The sequence below is a fragment of the Telopea speciosissima genome, chromosome 2, assembly GCF_018873765.1.
Source record: "Telopea speciosissima isolate NSW1024214 ecotype Mountain lineage chromosome 2, Tspe_v1, whole genome shotgun sequence".
Classification (NCBI taxonomy): domain Eukaryota; kingdom Viridiplantae; phylum Streptophyta; class Magnoliopsida; order Proteales; family Proteaceae; genus Telopea; species Telopea speciosissima.
In genome coordinates this window covers 63336324-63354253 of record NC_057917.1, presented here as the reverse complement: position 1 = coordinate 63354253, position 17930 = coordinate 63336324, and the positions used below count along the sequence as shown (strand labels likewise).

The window sequence follows — 17930 nt, the reverse complement described above, 5'->3', positions numbered from 1 at the left end:
GCACAAAAGCAGCCATGAAGTAAACACAGTCCCTTTTGTCCAAAGCATGAAGTAAAATAAGTTTTAGATAAGGGAGAAAAAATGCCACCCAGTCGTGCCAAACAAGCTGCCCCTGCACCCTAACACAGGGGTGCATGAAATGACCACCGCACCCCTAACACATTGATCCCTTTGGTTGTCATTATGCGCACCCGTGTCAGGGCGCAAGGGTGGTTGTGTCTAGCATGATTGGGTGGCAATATCTGTCTCTTTAGATAAATTAAGATATGTAGATTCGTGTGATGATGGAACAACTAGGAATGGGGAAAAGAGCACGGATCATGTTATTGTACAAGTACCGTTCAAGGACCTCCAGGGCCACTCACGTAGAATCCATTGTGGGATCCACAAGAGGAGTGGATTTTATGTGAATGGAATTGGAGGGCCTTGGACGGTACTTGTACAAAGAAACGAACTGGGTTCGAGTAAAGATAAGTTCTTGCATTAATATGCGTTGCCTTCAATGCTGTCCTTCAATAGATGGTCGTTCAAGGAAAATTATCTCCTCTAGTTCCCTGCCCGCCTAGTTCCCCAGTTCCTCTAATAGGGTGATGGTGGATCTTATCTGGGCAAAGTTTTTGGGCAGGGGTAGGATGGTCATTTCAGCCTCCTTTGTTAGAAGAACTGGGGAACTGGGTCGGGTAGGGAACTGGAGGAGATAAAGATCTGATCGTTCAGACGTTTTAGACATGGTTTTAACTTTTAAGAATTGGTAATTTGGTATTATCCTTCGATCCATATCGTATTGATACCAATACATTGCCGATATTGGATCGATTTTACAAAAATCTGGGAGGGGGGTTTAAAATAGTAAAAAAAATGCTATCCGAATCTTAGGAGGTAAAATTGTCTGATCCAACCCCAGAATGTTTGATACGTATCAGTATTGTTATCGATTTCAGAAATAGCTAATAGTGAATTGGATACCGTGAAATAAATCCCTAGCTTTATATTTTAGAAGTAAAAGAGCCTCAGCGGACGAAATATAGAAACTAAAGGACGAAATATAGAAACTCAGATTTAACGTGGTTCACACATCAATCCGATGTGCTTTGTCCACGGGTGAAGCTGAAGATGATTAACTATGTAAAATGGAAGAAGATACAAGTAGGGATTTCACTAGAACACTCAAAACGGTGCTGCTAGCTCTCACCTAGAAATCCTAACTCGAAAATCCCCAAATTTCACTCTCTTTATAACAAGACAGGTAAAACATATAAATACTCCTCCATATAAGTTGATCCATCGAGTCAGTCCAAGCCCTCCGGTACCATCACAGATCTTAGAAAAAAAATCTCATTCGAATCTCCACTAAAAAATATCGGAGCCCTCAAAAGTAACTAGTTTGTTGATGATGCTGTAACAATTTCCAATATTTTAGAGTACAAAATTACAACCAACTTTCAAACATCATACAACTCTCATGCATTTTTACCAAAAAAAAAATACAACTCTGATGCACTCAAAAGTAACTAGTTTGTTGATGAAACTGTAACTGTTAGTAGGTTGGTCTATGAGAGAAAATAAAAAATATTTAGAAACTACTTAACTCGAAGGTGATTATTTTGCTTATCTTTCAATGTCTTTTATTCATTCATTACTTATTTCCTTTGCTTAATCGCTAAGACTAGAAACTATTATTAACCTTATTGCCATGCAGTCATGTACCCTCTGCAGTTAAAGGAAAAAGTATCAACTTCATTTAAAACCCTCAACTGTTCATTATTTTTTTGGTAAATTAATAAACATCTATTCATGAAAACGCGAATTTCGTAAGATTTCATCAACCACTCTCGCCAAACTGTCCTGCTAGGAATGGGCAGGGCCTTCTTGACTAAAGAGTCGGCGAAAGAGTTGCTCTCCCTAGGAATACAATGGAAATTCTCCCTAGGAATACAATGGAAATTATATGACATGTTCTCAATCACCAACTGAACGAGTAAAGGTACGGGTGTGCTCCCCTTATGACGTAAGAGCATAATTCCTTACCGTCTGTTTCCACTACACCGCGGTCGAATGATTCAAAAATTGCTCCTAGCATTCCACTACGCATTGTCAAAGTTTCACCATCAAGTGTTCACTTGACAAGACTATTTTGGATATCAGATGCTCCTTAATAGCCCAATAAGTGTAATTCTTATCTGAAATGCTGCAGAGATTATCAGGACTTGACAGTGACAAATGACATTATAAGCTGTCTTCTCACCATGCTTTGGACCACAGAAATGGAATGGCAGTCTGTGGTGGGTATTGAACATCATTAATGTAAGTAGAACCTTCTAAAATATGTTAGTCAAGAACCGAAAATGCTCCAGATAAGTCTATGAATTGCAGGTGAATACCTACCTGCCGATCATGATAAAGAATGGTCAGTATGACCTTTAGTTGTGAATCTCAACTCATGTGAATTTGCTTTCTTCCTTGCCGTTCACTATATAATTAACAATCCTTTTTACAAACAAGTCCTGTGCACTACTGTAACACTAGTCTTATTGCAAGCAGAAGAAGAAGATGCATAACCCACCACCACCAGAGCCACATCACCATGGTCCGCCTCACCATGGTCCGCCCCACCATGAGCCGCCGCATGCACCTCCACCAGGTCCTCCTCACCATGAACCACCACCTCCTCCGAAGCCTGAACCCCATCCTCCGGCACCTCATGCACCTCCACCAGGGCCTCCAGGCCCGGGACATCATGGCGGGCCGCACCATCCTCATCATGGTCCATGATTGCAATTACTAGGAGTCCTCTGTATGTTATAGTGTGTGTATGTACGTACTGTTGCCACTGCTATTACTTAAGTGGTGGTACTACTTGTGTTAAACTATGGATATGCAGCAATAAAAGTTCATCTTTGAGAGTTTGTTACTCCTTTAGCTTATGAATGTAGTATTTAAGTGGTTGAGAATATGCTTTGTTTTGCAAAATAGTACTAATTAGGTTATAGAGCTTGAGAAAGAAACCATTATGCTTTGGTAGAGTTGGTTAATAATTGACTCTTTGAGGGAAAAAGAATTCATTGAATGTCCAATATAATTAAGAGGAAGAGTTCTCTGTAGGGGAACATGACCCCTGTGCGTGCAGAGGCCAATGTGAGTGTGCGCAGGCTTTTTCGCCTTTCATGAGGGGTAGGCTAGTCACTTGCCCTATAACAAAGGCTTTTGATTCTTTCTACCATTTTTCTTGTGTTTTTTGGGTAAGAGATCCTTTCTTTATCTCACTATAAAAAATGATAACTCTCATTGCTAAAAGGAAAAAAAGAGAACAATTTTTGAGACTTTTTCCTGTAAACAAAGGAGCTCAATCCTATGGCAGATGGAATTCATTTGCATCAGTCAGGCAAAGATCATTCACATCATGGTGTTTCTCTAATGGCTTTCAAAGTAATTAGGACTCTCCCCTTACCATGATGGACAGGAAGGGGGAATGGTAGTTCAATATAAAGGGTAGGGTCCTGCCCATGCAATGATTGTTCACAGAGGCTTTCTACCGGTCTATGGATTGGACTCTTCTGCAGCATGGCAGGGTGTTTGGCGCACATCGGATGAATTTTTATCACTTGCAATTCCCTTGCCCTGGTACGGTTTCCTAATGCCTCTAATAAAAGGGGGTGGACCCCACCCAGGCAGTGTGTTTGGTCAGGGGATGGAATAGTCATTTCAGCCCCCCTATGAAAGGAACCGCACAACCGTACCAATCAACGAACCTCAGGGGATAAAGGTCCCACATCAGATGGTCTTGCTGTCCTGGACATATACAGCTCCATCAACTGCCCCTATGTTGGGCTGTGTACCTAGGGCAGCAGGACCATCCGATGTGCGCCAGACGCCCTGCCGCGTTGCAAGGATCCTCATTCTATGAGTCAAACATATCATATCAGAGGGTTAGAAACTTCCCACCAGCAGTCATAGGTTTGGGTGACTACTAGGTCCGGGTGACTACATACCCGTTGGAAGAATGGCCAGATTACTTGGACCAATGGAATTAGTCCACTACCCTCCGTGTTGAGATTGTATGTTCTGTTTCTTTGGGAAAAGAACGCTGCATGGTTGCGAGGCCAGCATGACTCCTACGTCCAGACATAGAACGCGTGAAAATACCATGTTGCCCATGGAAAGATAGAAATTCCGCTCAAGATGATGCTTACACATGCGCTTCCATTGGCCAATGCAGGTGCAGACTTTAAAAGCCCAGGCAGCGAAAAAGCCGGGGAAGAGAACTTTGCAAGTTAGCGCATAAATGACCATGGGATTAAGAAACTTTTATCTTTCTGATATCTTAGAATAATACATGGAACCTTTACCAAAAATAAAAAGAATAATACATGGAACAAGGATATATACAAGGTGACTATGGCCATTTCATGGGCTTCGTTTAATTTACAATCTCCATGAGAAAGTTTTCTTGTATGACCCTAATATCTGCCACATGGTGGATCAAAGTAGGCCCCAAATTTTATCATCTTTATCCCCTCTAGTTTCCTGCTCGGTTCAGTTCCCCAGTCCCCCTTAACAAGGAGGCGCAATGACCACCTTACCCTTGCCCGAACACTCTATCCGGGTGGGGTCCACCCCCCTTATTAGAGGAACTGAAGAACTAGGTCGGGCAAGGAACTGGAGGAGATAATTTTCCAAATATGTGTAGATACAATTTTGTGTGAGATACAGCCAATGAAATTCATGTGGTGAAAGTATGAATTAAGAATAAACTCCAAACAAATTCAAATTGTTAGAAAAATAGTTGGAATAGAAATTAACCATGTGAAAATATGAAATAAGAACCAACTCTTTAAAATTTCAATTTCTCATCTACTGTTTGGGGATGATAATCTTATTTTTTGTTGAGCCCATAAGAATGATGCTGTTACTATTAGGGTCATTTTAATTTTTTGTTTTCCACGACCTATTAAAGGATTCAAAGCAGTAGGTGAACTTTGAAAAAAGTGGTCTCTTGTTTAGTAAGTATACTCCTCACAGAAACGTTGGATCATCTATTTCTAATTCTTTGGGAGCCAAAACTTCTCTATCTGATTCTTTTTATTTGGGAACTCCCACTTCTATTCCAAGAGCTAAATCAAGTGTTGTTCAAAATTATTTCTCGAGTGAAAATGAATATCTCGATGGAAAATGTCCCTTTTATCTCAAGGACCCATTGTTAGCTCACAAGGCTATCAAAGATTTGAACAGCTCACATGAACATTGTTGCTGCCGAGCTCTGTCGGGGTCCGGTTTAAGCCTGCACTCAAGAGAACCAGAAGACAGAGCAGCTGAGTGGACCGGAATGGACTCAGGCGGGGGGCACTCCAATGTCTAAGTCATATCTCAAAGGAACAGCAGTTATCGGGGCCGGAGACGGAGAATTAGTAGCATCGCTCAAAGATGAATCTGATAGACTGAGTCAAATGAGAGTGAACTTACCTTGTTTTATGTATTGTCGCCTTATTTATATGATCCTGATGGAAACGTCCCTTCTGTCCTCCAACTTACGCGTTCCTTAAGTAGGCGGGAGATCTGAGCAGGAATGATTAACAAAATTTGTTCGTACCTATAGTTTGTTGTCGTCGGAGGTTATCCCTATTATTGGTGAAGCCTAATCTCAGTCTAGAAAGTATTGTGATGATTCTTCGATAAGTTGTTTCACCTTCGAATCATGCCACAATGGCCAAAAAATGCATACATCAGCGTCGTTGACGCTAAATCTTGTAGAGCTCGTCGAGATCTTCGATTTGATGTATATTTCAACATATGTTGGTTTAGGTCCGAACCAGATCGGGTGGGTCTCTAGGGGCAATTTTATACTTTTTGAGGTTAAGGTTTCCTATATAATGTTGTTATCTCTTTAAGAGATATAAGTATGAGGGTTTGTATTTTGCTTCACAGAAATAGTGGAATCATTCTATCGCTCGGCCGCCACGTAAATCTTATCTTGTGTGCTTGTTCTTCTCTTTCTCATCATTTTTCTTCTGCAAAATCGCCATACAAGGCATTGTTTGTCTAACAATCCCTGTTGTAGGCCACATGTGAGGAGTCGAGAGTCAGGAGTTTAATCTGGACCTCTGGATCGTATTTCGTGAGTTACCTTTGGCCCAGATTCATTACATGTATCGCCTTGTCATTGGAAGTCAGATTCTACGTACATTTTAGGATTAAGTTTTTTCTTACCCCTTACTGTTCATGGTTCGGAGTTCGGACTTCGGAATATCCTTCTCCATTCAATCAGAGGATGTATGCGATGGATGAAGAGATTCTCACTTCACCTTGTTCGGAGAGAAAATATTCAATCTTTTATCTTTTTTTCGCTTATTGTACAGTGGTCGGACCTTTGGACTGGACCAGGCGACCAGCCGACGGTAATCCAGCCACTCATCTCACAATTATGAAGGACAGGTGAAAGTGAAGACTTCTCTTACTTTTCCCTTCCTCACGGAGTCACAGACGCACAATTCTCCGAGTTCGAGTGGGTAGAAGAAGACGAGAGAAAGGAAAGATGGGTTGTGCGAGTTTCTTCTACACCCTCCTTATCACCTTCTCTGTTGCTCTAATAACTTACAACATAATCATCTCTGCAAATGCTCCCCTCAGACAGGACTTCCCTGGCCCTGGCAACCCATCTTCTTCTTCTTCTCGTCTCTTCTCGATGGACCCCATCATCAAGATGCCGTTGGATCGATCCAAGACTACTTCGCAGAAGAGGCTCTTCCACACTGCTGTCACGGCTTCAGATTCGGTGTACAACACATGGCAGTGCAGGGTTATGTACTACTGGTTCAAGAAGTTCAAGGATGGACCTAATTCCGAAATGGGTGGGTTCACCAGGATCTTGCACTCTGGGAAGCCTGATAATTTCATGGATGAGATCCCTACTTTTGTTGCTCAGCCCCTCCCTCCTGGAACTGATCAGGTATCTCTAATATTTTTCGTTTTTTTCTCCTGTTTTACTTCAACCTTGTTTTCCATTCCTCTCCCCCCCCCCCCCTCTTGCTTGGAAGTTAAATTATGGAAATTTTATATCCCTGTTACACGGAAAAGTGGAAGTTTTATTCTGCCTTCAAATTCCACCGCCCCCTCTCCCCCTATTGTTTTGGTTGGAACTTGCAGTTAGTTTGTTTTAGTTTTATTTTCAGGGGTATGAATAAGATATTGTGGTGTCCTTCTAGTAACAATCCTGTTTTTTGGAAATTAGGTTTTGAGGTTTCTGTTTCTTATTTTGCTTCACTTCTTTAGCATAAAGATAGAACCGGTTTGGGTTTATATGTTGTAAATTGTAAGACATCCTTAATCAACCTGAATTAGAACATCAATGACAGACAACAACAATAACAATTCAGCCTTATCCCAACTCAATGGGGTTGGCCACATGGATCCTTGCCCTCCAATCAGCTCTGTTTGAGGTCGTACTTGGTACAAGGCGTAAACTATGCATTTCTTTCCTCACCATGTCTCCTAGGGTCATTTTTAGGCCTGCCCCAAGCTCTTTTAGTTCCTTGAATCTGAATCAGTTCATTCCTCCTTACTGGAGCATCCCAACGCCTCTGCTGAACATGGCCATGCCATCTCAAACAACTTTTTCATAGCTTATTATGAATCGCACCAGCTGAAAATAATTAATGGAACCTAACTAAAGTAAAACATTTTGTGATGAGAAATCATTAGTGGCTGTTCCACCTCAATACCCCAAAAAATTTGTAATAACCTAAAGCATACCGGCCAGAAAGTATTAATGGAACATGACTAAAGTAACGCATATTTGTGATGAGAGATTATTAGCGGTTGTTCCACCTCAATACCACGTTTGCAATAACACATATTTGTGATGAGAGATTATTAGCGGCTGTTCCACCTCAATACCATGTTTGCAATACATCCCAATGCACCAATCCGTCAGTAACCTCATGCAGGAAGACTGAATTACCAAAGAGGAAAATGGATCACCTCATTGGAGTTACAGTACATTGGAGGAAACGTCTAGCAACTATTTGGTGTGATAAATTAAGAAGTGCATCTACATGTGAAGATGCAAGGTTGCTTATTTGATGGAGTCAGTAGGTGTCAGTACTGAGTACCTCAGACCTGTGTTGCAAACCCCTCTTCACTCACTAATTTCGTGACAACTCTACACCATGGTAACTTTTAAAGATCATAATTTGGGGCAGTGATTATTACAGTTCATCTTTCTATGCTTCCATCATATGCTTAACTGGATTAGTGCTAGTTTAATATGCTTGGACATGTTGGAATTAGTCAGATACTTCTCAGATATGCTTGGGTTGAACTTTTAATTCGGATTAGATTGCGTATTGTTTCCCATATTGATGCTGGTAGGTAATTATGTATACTCATTTCATAATGTCAGGGGTACATAGTCCTCAACAGACCGTGGGCATTTGTACAGTGGCTTCAGAATGCTGACATTAAAGAAGAGTATGAAATGTTTGATCCGGGGCTAGATTTGATTATTGTTCTTCAATAATTTATTTTATGTTCGAGTATGCCTTACCAAATTTTGGATATGAATGTCAATTTTTTTGCACACAGTTACATACTAATGGCAGAACCAGACCATATTATCGTTAAACCTATACCAAACCTATCGACGGACGGGCTTGGAGCTGCATTCCCTTTCTTTTATATCGAACCTAAAAAATATGAGTCTGTTCTCCGAAAGTTCTTCCCTGAGGAGAAGGGACCTATCACTAACATTGATCCCATTGGGAATTCTCCTGTCATTGTTGGGAAGGTATGTCCTTCAATCTGGGGTATTTGCTAGGAATATTTTTTCCTCTTCATGTTTGCATTATGTCTTGACGTTTGTATCAATTGGGTTTAGGCATCTCTTAAAAAAATTTCTCCTACGTGGATGAACATTTCCTTGGCAATGAAGAAGGATCCAGAAGTAGACAAGGCATTTGGTTGGGTACTAGAGATGTAAGAGTTTCACCTAATTGTTCTCACGGTTTAGCTCCCCTTCTTCTTCTACTTCTTTTTCAATTATTGTACTTATCTAACGCCACATTCTTACCTGATTTATGTCATAATCTTTTTTTAAACTTATATATACAGGTATGCTTATGCTGTTTCATCTGCTTTGCATGGTGTGGGTAATATCTTGTACAAGGACTTCATGATTCAGGTGCTATGAGTTTGTTATCCCTTTCTCAATTGTTGTATAAAAAAAAAAAAATTTTAAAAAAGAAGAATCAGGACCACAAAGTATTCCAGTTATGACAAGTCAACCTGTTCTGAATCTTCTATGGTTCTAACCTCTATAGGTGTTAGGCACCGATATTTTCAAAAGCAACCTATGTGAATAGGTGTTTCTCATGACAGATGTCTTTCACCAAGAGATGGTCTTTAGATGCTAAGACAACTGAAATACTCTGTTCATGGTACACTAACTATCATCAGGCTAAACATCTAAGAATGGAATCCTTGCCAGCTTCACAGAGAATGGCAGTATGGGAAGATTGTCTAACATATCATACTCTCATATTTACTACCTAACAAGAAGTTTCCTGTTTCTGTGACATTAAAGCCTCCCTGGGATACAGAGGTCGGCAAGAAGTTCATAATCCATTATACCTATGGGTGTGACTATGACATGAAGGTACTGCCCTTATATCTGAGTTTTCACGGGTACCATGTGAAAAGTTATTACTAGTTCTATTTACATTTAAATACAAAGTTCACTTTTGACCTTGAAGTTGATGTTCACATAATAACCTCTTTGATGTATTACTTGATTGATGTCACTTAAACTGACATGTTCTGATTGCAGGGTAAATTAACATATGGGAAGATTGGAGAATGGAGATTTGACAAAAGGTCATATGACAATGTCGCACCTCCAAAAAATCTTCCATTACCTCCGGCTGGTGTCCCAGAAAGTGTGGTATGTTTTTCACCTTATTTTTCTGTGTTCTTCAACAACATTAACAGTGGCCTCTAGCTTTATTTTTTTTCTCTCCTAAGTTTGATAGGTGAAGAAAATAAGTGATCTTTAAATGAGAAGTGCCTAGCATACTCATGTTGTAGAGTTTGCTTAATCTTAATTTTTCCCTACTTTCATCGTGAACCGATCTGTATGGATCATGAAACAGCCTACTGAGAGAGAATTACTTTGGTTATTTGACGCCAACAATATGTACCTGGGTACTTCTGCATTTGATCTAGTAAAACTTCTGAGTAGTGTGTGGGAGGATCAAAATGGCTGAGTTGGTTTGAACTTCTGCTGAAAATCAAATTCCCAGTTAAGGCGCCTATATAAATGGTGCAGATGTTTATTGTCAGACATATGCTATGGTGTGTTGATAAAATGAAGGTCCATCGAAGGTTCCACCCAAGAGTGCTTCAGTTTACTTTAGGTGATCATAATGACTTGATCCACTCTTTTTTCTTTTTATGAGAACTTGATCCACTCTTTGGAGCCTTCATTATAGGATAAATGGTTTAGGAAAAGGTCCATGGAGTGTATGGCTATAATCACGCAAGTGGGTTAACTTTTTTAATAGGGTTTAAATTGGATCCATTCTATATTGAATGACTTCCCTGCAGCTCACCTATTAGGCTATCATTCTTTGTTTGGTTGCTGTCCTTGTGCTGTACCAAGTCTGTCTATGTTAATAATTTTTTGAGAAAATTGCTCTGACCTCCCCTGCCTTTCTTACAATTACTCACGCACCCCCTGAAGCTAACGGTGTTAGTAAAAAACCTGCTGTGAGCAAAATGCCCTTACTTATAAAAGGGCCAATATCAATGCAACCTTTCCCTTTCTTCTTCTTCTTCCTCCTCCTGCAACCCCACCTGCCCCCACCCCTCTGCAACCCCATCCACACAGGCCGTAACTGCAACTCTCCTCTTATTTTTCTTCTTTTTTAACCTCACCCCTCTGCAACCCCGCAATCTAAACCCTAACCAACACATGAAGACACCCATCTCGTTGTGTAGCAAAACAAAGCGACTGCTGTACCCAATCTCATGAACAGTTGCATAGCTCAAATAAAGGTAAAGAAAGCCCAGATTCATTTTCTAATGTTGAAATTGTGGTTTCTACTTCTAAGAAATACAGTGAGAAAACGGGCTTGAAGTCAAAATCGAAATCATGGAGCAGCTAAATCTGCTAACAAAATCAAAGATTGAAAAAACCTGAACCAACAAACAAACAAAAATTTGACCTTTTAAACCAACAAACAAACAAAATCAAAGATTGAAAAAACCTAACTGCTCACACAAAGAAATAGAAAGGAAAAGAGAAGGGGAACCAAGGAGGAGGTCGAAGATCTTATCAGCGATTTCTCTGGTTTCTACGATTTCAACTGTTGCTGTACTTTATAAAAATTATTTTAGTCCCAGTGACCTTCTAGGTATCTAAAATAAGGACAGGGCTTCTTCACATGTTTTTGAATGTTCTCTGATCGAAGTCCTTGTAGTTTCAGCGGTGAAGAGCAACAACAACAACAACCATAACCTTATCCCTACTCAATGGGGTCGGCTACATGGATCCTATAGAGGCTAAGATAATAGAAGAGATAAGAGAAGTAAAAGAAAGTAGAAGGAAGTGAAAAAAAGTAAAAGGAAGAAGAATGGAAAATAGGAAAGGAAAAAGTCGAAGCAGTAGTCAAAGCAGCATCCCAATGAACATTCCCCTACAAGGGGTCAGCTACACAGGTCTTTGTCTTCCAAACAACTCTATCTGCGGTCATACTAGGGTCGAGCCCCACCACATGCATATCCTTTCTTACCACTTCTCCAATAGTCATTTTAGGCCTGCCCTTACTTCTTTTAGCTCCGTCAAACTGAATCTGATCACTCTTTCTTATCGGTGCATCCCAAGGTCTCCTTTGGACGTGACCATACCACCTTAAGCGGCTCTCACGAAGCTTGTCTTGGATTGGTGTAACTCCCAAAGTGGTTCTAATACAAGTATTCCTTACTCTATCTCTCCTAATCTTGCCACACATTCTCCTCAACATCCTCATCTCCACTACACTTATCTTATCTATGTTACTCTTCTTAACCGCCCAACATTCTGCTCCATAAGTCATGGCTGGTCTTATTACTGTTCTGTAGAATTTCCCTTTAAGCTTAATAGGCATGCGTTTATCGCATAACACTCCCGATGCACCTCTCCACTTCATCCATCCTACTTTGATTTTATGGGAAACATCATCTTCTATATCACCCTCTTTGTTAATGGTTGACCCCAGGTATCTAAAGCACTCACTTTGTGGTAGCTGTCGCTCCTCAAGTTTCACCACTTCATCACTTCTCGTGGTTTGACTGAAGTTACACATCATATACTCTGTCTTTGTTCTGCTTAGCTTAAATCCTCGTGATTCCAAGCTTGATCTCCATAGCTTCAACTTTGCATTAATCCCTTCTACTGTCTCATCTATCAAAACAATATCATCTGCGAATAGCATACACCAAGGGACCTCATTTTGGATGTGTCTGGTTAAATCATCCATGATGAGTGCAAACAAAAAAGGGCTTAGAGCTGTTAAGAGCCTCAACATTAAATCTGTGATGGTAGTCTTTTTTTTGGGGGTGAAAAAAAAAACCTCTGATGTATGATTTAGTTTTATGTTGTAGGTAGTCAATTGTTGAAATGGATTGATTTTATATCCTCTTTCCTCTTTCCTCTTTCTATAATCTCGTTGTTTCTTGACCATTTGAGTGAGTGCATGTGGGGGAATCCACTGACTAAGGGCTCTGAGTCAACAGAAGGTGCTCTTCCATGGCTACCTGTCTGCCACTTGGAGCCAATATGAGCTTTTGCCAGGGATTGATTGCATGAAACTCATCATAGTTCCATGCTTCGGCCCTTGGCTATATATGCCTTCTCTCTTCCGTTGCCTTTTTCTTTCAGCCTTTTTCTGTGTTAGTAAACATTTTCAGTTTTAGGGTTCTATTATGATGTGGAAAAGTTTATGTTGGTTGATTGCCAACTAAGCTGCCATCATGTTGGTCTTAGGGCTTGTTCTGGCCTATTATGATGTGGAGAAGTATAATGTACTAATTCTTTGTTGCTATATTCAGTCAATAGTGCAAAGTGGGGGAGGGGGGGGGTGAGGCGAGACTAGTGGGGGTAAGGTATCCACAGGGATAAGTGGCGGGAGTGGGGAGTTGGACAGGGCGGAGATGGGATGTGGGACCGGCAGCAGGGGTGGGGATGGAGTTGCAGGAAAGGGGTTGGAGGAGGAAGAAGAAGAAGAAGAAGAAGAAAGACGAAGTAAAAAGACTTGAGGGGCAAAAAGGTAAAATCAACCCTATCAAGGGTATATGGTCAATAATAAATCGATTTTCAAATTATGCCGTTACCTAACCTTAAAACACTAACAGATTGGAACTGAGTGCAATGAAGTTTGTAAAGTAGGTGAGGTTTGAGTAATTGTCAAAAACACAGGGGAGGTTCGCGTATTTGTCAGAAAGGTCAGGGGAGTTCAGGTTTAAAGAACTGTCATTAAATGGCCCATTCAATCCTTTGGTGCTGAATGCAGCGCTTACCCAGAAAGTTACTGCCTTAATAGTATGTTCTGCCTTCTAACTCTTATCCTTCTAATCTTATTTGCAACTTGATTGTGACAGGTGACCCTGGTGAAAATGGTAAATGAAGCAACAGAAAACATTCCTAATTGGGGGGCATAAGGAATTTCACATTGGAGCTGTGCGGGTTTAGAGCATGAGTTGTGATGATGAATGGATACACTTCATAGTCACACATGTATCACGTTGAGCTTTTTGTGGGGTATAAACATGGGATTTGGTGCTTGGCTCATCACCACCACCTGTGTTGGGTGATGGGTAAGAAAAGCCAAACCATTGCTAGAACGGGTGATCCATCAGACAAATCTCTACCTCAGGTTGAGTTTATTAAATGACAAGATTCTGTACACCTCATTCTTTCCGTTGTAACACTACTTAAATCACTATCTTTCAGTTGTAACACCACTTAAATCACCATCGAAAGGGTGAGAGGCTCCATTTACGAATTGATTTTTGTATTTCTTTTGGAACTTTATGGTTTTATGATCCTTTGTGTCAAACAGACTAAATCCGTAGGTACATGTAGTTTACCCAGAATCAAACCCACCGATTTTTTATCGACTTTTTGTTCCAAAATTTTTGGAGAACTTGTCTGAGATGTGTCCAGTTGATTCCATACGTATAGATTGTCCACACCCTAAATTGATTTTGAGCCATGCTATACAATATCCATGGCATTATTTCATGGTGTGAGAATTAATTAAAGTCATTAAAGAGACAATATTTACTTCCCATAGGTTCCATCCAGTTCCAAAAAAAAAAATCCCCAAAAATAAACTTTTGTTTATGAAATTTGCCCATGTATTTATTCGCCATAGGCTTTTTTTGGTTGATTGTACATGAAAATGTGTATGGGGCACTGCATTCCTACCTCAGCCCTTTTCTTGAGCAGCGGAAAATACAAAAGGAGTATAAACTGAGCCTAAAAGTTTTAAGGACAGAGTTTCCCTCCACCCATGGTAATCCATTCCCCGTGGGTATGGGATAGGTGGGAAAGGGCATTAGAAGGGTATTTTTGAAACATACTAAAACATTAGGTTGGGTGGTGAACCATCCATTCTCTACGGGTTGAGAAAAACTGCCCAAAGTTTAAATGGCCAACAAAATTCTGCAAGAAAGGCTGAATGGGACGAATAGGTCCCTTGTTCACATTTCAAGTTTCAGTCTAAACTTCATTGACCAAGTATCAAAAAAAAGAAAGAACAAAAACCAGTGGAAAATTTAAAATTTTGATAGAATGTTTGATAAGAGATGGGCAGGGAAAATGACAATACATGGTATCAAGGCAACCCGTTACCATTCCCGAGATATCCATTGTACAACTAGGTGACCAAGGTGGGAAGAACTAAATGGTGACTATTGTACTAATGGAAGTTTGTCATTGTAAGGGTATTGATGTAATATCCCTTCATATGTTCTAATATAATCCTACTTGTATTAAAACTCAGGCTGTGAGGGACAATCTAATAATTAACCCATTTGACCTAAACTCTAGTTTTCCTATAAATACTAGCTGGAAGCAGCAGCCTGGGTATTCCAAACTTGATACACAAGATGTAATGCTTTAAGCAACCAATGCTTAAACCCTAAACCCTAACAGCCATTTATAGATAACTAGAGAGTAGCCACTATAGAAACCTCGAACACATCCAAAGATTTCATTATAATACCTCGACATATTCAGCCACAGGGCTTACAAAAAATGTACTGGCTACACGGAGAGAGATCAAGATTTGTTCCTATCTGTAACTGTAACAAATGACTAGTTCAAATAACGCCTACAATTTTTCGAATTGCAAAAGCATGGGATTTTCTTCCCTTCATCTTCATGGTTGAAATGGTAGTCATATGTTATCTCTTCTCCGGGGTTTATATCTCTCTCTGCAAAGAAAACAACCTGCAAGAGCACAAACCATAAGCTAATTTAAAATCTACGTATTACCAGTCACAGGAAACAATTTAGGGTAAATACAAGGTTTTGATTTCTAGCATCATAGACGAACTGGAAGGATCCAGTGAGCTGGGATACAAAATATACATGTAATGCCCAATTAGTGCATCCATGAAGCCAATCCTCCATGAAAGCACAATTTTCTGCAATTGTTTTAGATCAGACAATTTTTTGTTCAAAACCAATGAGGGAAAACACAATCACAAATGAACCTAAAATCTATTCTCAAATTTTATCAACAGAAAAATAATATTATGGGAGCTACAACAAAATCAGTTCCAGAAATTCAAAACTATGCCTTAAATAGGGTGAAATAGTGGAACAGGATTCATGTGCTAACATCAAGTAGTTGAGATGAGGCACAGTGAGTTAATAGCAACTTAAAAAAAGATGGCGAAATAGCATTAATAGTCTATCAAGAAATAGTAAAGCATCATATTAGTCCTTCATGATACCTTCTTTTCATTCCTCACTGAAATTACTTTGGCAACGCAGTTTGGCTGATCATGTAAAAGATAGAGAAAGTAAGAAATGCATGCAAGTAAATGTGTCAATGATTCAAGAGAAAGCACAGCTATGACAATTTAACAAAATGTTCCACAAGAGTGAGGGGTATGGAAGAGTAAATGTGTAACCAAGTAACGTCAACAGCCAGCATTAATGCATGGGTGGTAGAACAAGTTGATAATTTGTCATAGCTGAAGCACTCCAGGAGTTACTGTATAGTAAGATATCTGGGAAAAAGAGGATTACAAGGCAGGAATGGTTAACAAATCGAGCAATCCCTCCTTTGCGGGTGGCATCAATAATATGCTCTTTATCAATCCTAAAGAAGTAGCAAGCACTCTTGTACTGAAGCTTCCTTCCAGACTGATAATCATTTTCTCTTTTGTCAGCAACCCGAAGCCCAACAATCTCACCAACATACTCGACAACCTAGAAGAACATGATTACCTTATATTCTCAAAACCCTTATAATGTCAGGTTGTAGTACCAATTAAAGAAAACACTCCAAGAATGTTACCATTGAACCACGAGAGATGAACCGAGATGTGTAAAGACCCAGAGCATGTATACCAGATTTGTAGACAACCAAATGCTTCCATCCCTTCGCTTGTTTGTACCGGGCATATTCTTTCTGCATGAGAAAAAGGATAAAAGTTTACCAATATGAACATAACAAGACGACTGGCACACATCTTACTAAAATTAAAACTTTGAATAGTAGACATCATGATTAGCGACAAACTAATGAAAGACATCCAAGAGCCAAACAATGTGTATCCCTTCATATTCTGCATGCTTTCGTGGTAGCATTACTTCCCAAAACTGTTGGCAGAATCTCATTACACACAGAAAGCCATCTCATCTTTGATTCACCTCCTGTTTTCCAGCTCCTAGGAAATCGTCCAACAAATAATATACTATTCATCAAATCATTGACATCACAATGTTTAGAGATAAAGAAGCATGGATGAAGCAACTAGGGTCGATTGGAAGATGGAAGACTCAAGGAGTAATGATCAATAAGCTACCAGGAGGTTATGTAAACCAATGTTCGAAATTTTGGTCGAAATGACCGAAATTTCGCGAAAAAATTCGTTTAGACTAAGATCGAAACGAAACCAGGTGCAATACCTGGGTTTACCATTTTCCAGTCGAAATGCACAGTTTTGGCAAAATTTCAACCATGTTTCGGATTTCGGTCAAACCCTTTGTATAAACTGCATGGTTTCGATCGAAATTATGCGGTTTTGATGAAATTTCAACCATGTTTCGAGTTTCGTAGATATATACGCAAAATTAGGGTATCTGAAGTAAACGAAGCTTTAAGAAAGATGAAAGTAGGCAAGGCACCAGGCCCTTATGGGGTCCCAATAAAAATGTGGAAGAGCTTAGGAATCTTTGGTTATCTTGGCTAATCAAGTTGTTTAATAAGATTATGAGCACAAGGAAAATGTCAGATAAATGGAGGAGAAGCATTGGGGTCCCGATCTACGAAAATAAAGGTGATATTCAAAGGTGCAATAACTATCAAGGCATAAAACTAATGAGTCATACTATGAGGTTATGGGAGAGGGTTATTAAAACCCACCTAAGAAAATAAACTAATATTTCAGAGAACCAATGTGATTTTATGCCAGGAAGATCCACGATGGAAGCAATTTTCTTACTTAGGAGGCTCAAGGAAAGACTTAGAGAGGACAAGAAGGATCTCCAAATGGTTTTTATTGACAATGAAAAAGCATACAACAGAGTCCCTAGAGAGTTAATCTGGCATATACTAGAGAAGAGAAGGGTTTCAAGTAAATACGTCGACATAATTAAAGATATGTATGATGGTGTGGTGATTAGAGTACGAACTAAGGGGGGTCAAGGTAGTGAATTCCCAATT

The 17930-nt window shown here is 39.8% G+C and overlaps 2 protein-coding genes across 3 annotated transcripts in view; one reads left to right on the top strand and one right to left on the bottom strand.

Annotated features, from left to right (window-relative positions):
* The first annotated feature begins 6454 nt into the window (after nucleotides 1-6454).
* Nucleotides 6455-14032, top strand: LOC122651479 (hydroxyproline O-arabinosyltransferase 1). Its single transcript, XM_043844873.1, has 8 exons — nucleotides 6455-6943; nucleotides 8396-8463; nucleotides 8578-8779; nucleotides 8870-8967; nucleotides 9103-9172; nucleotides 9575-9646; nucleotides 9818-9931; nucleotides 13627-14032. Exons 1-8 carry the CDS (start codon nucleotides 6530-6532, stop codon nucleotides 13684-13686), a joined length of 1098 nt encoding a protein of 365 aa, XP_043700808.1. The 5' UTR covers nucleotides 6455-6529; the 3' UTR covers nucleotides 13687-14032.
* Nucleotides 14033-15225: 1193 nt separating this feature from the next.
* Nucleotides 15226-17930, bottom strand: part of LOC122651477 — a 34276-nt gene continuing 31571 nt past the window's right edge. Inside the window, exons 16-19 of one of the 2 annotated variants that reach the window (XM_043844871.1) lie at nucleotides 16560-16673; nucleotides 16289-16471; nucleotides 15991-16035; nucleotides 15226-15481 (exon numbers count right to left, since the gene is read on the bottom strand). In XM_043844871.1, coding sequence (XP_043700806.1) covers nucleotides 15347-15481; nucleotides 15991-16035; nucleotides 16289-16471; nucleotides 16560-16673 — 477 coding nt within the window. In that variant the 3' untranslated portion in view covers nucleotides 15226-15346. Of the gene's footprint in view, nucleotides 15482-15990; nucleotides 16036-16288; nucleotides 16472-16559; nucleotides 16674-17930 lie in introns of those variants that run through there. The other variant, XR_006331464.1, reaches the window with a different exon arrangement.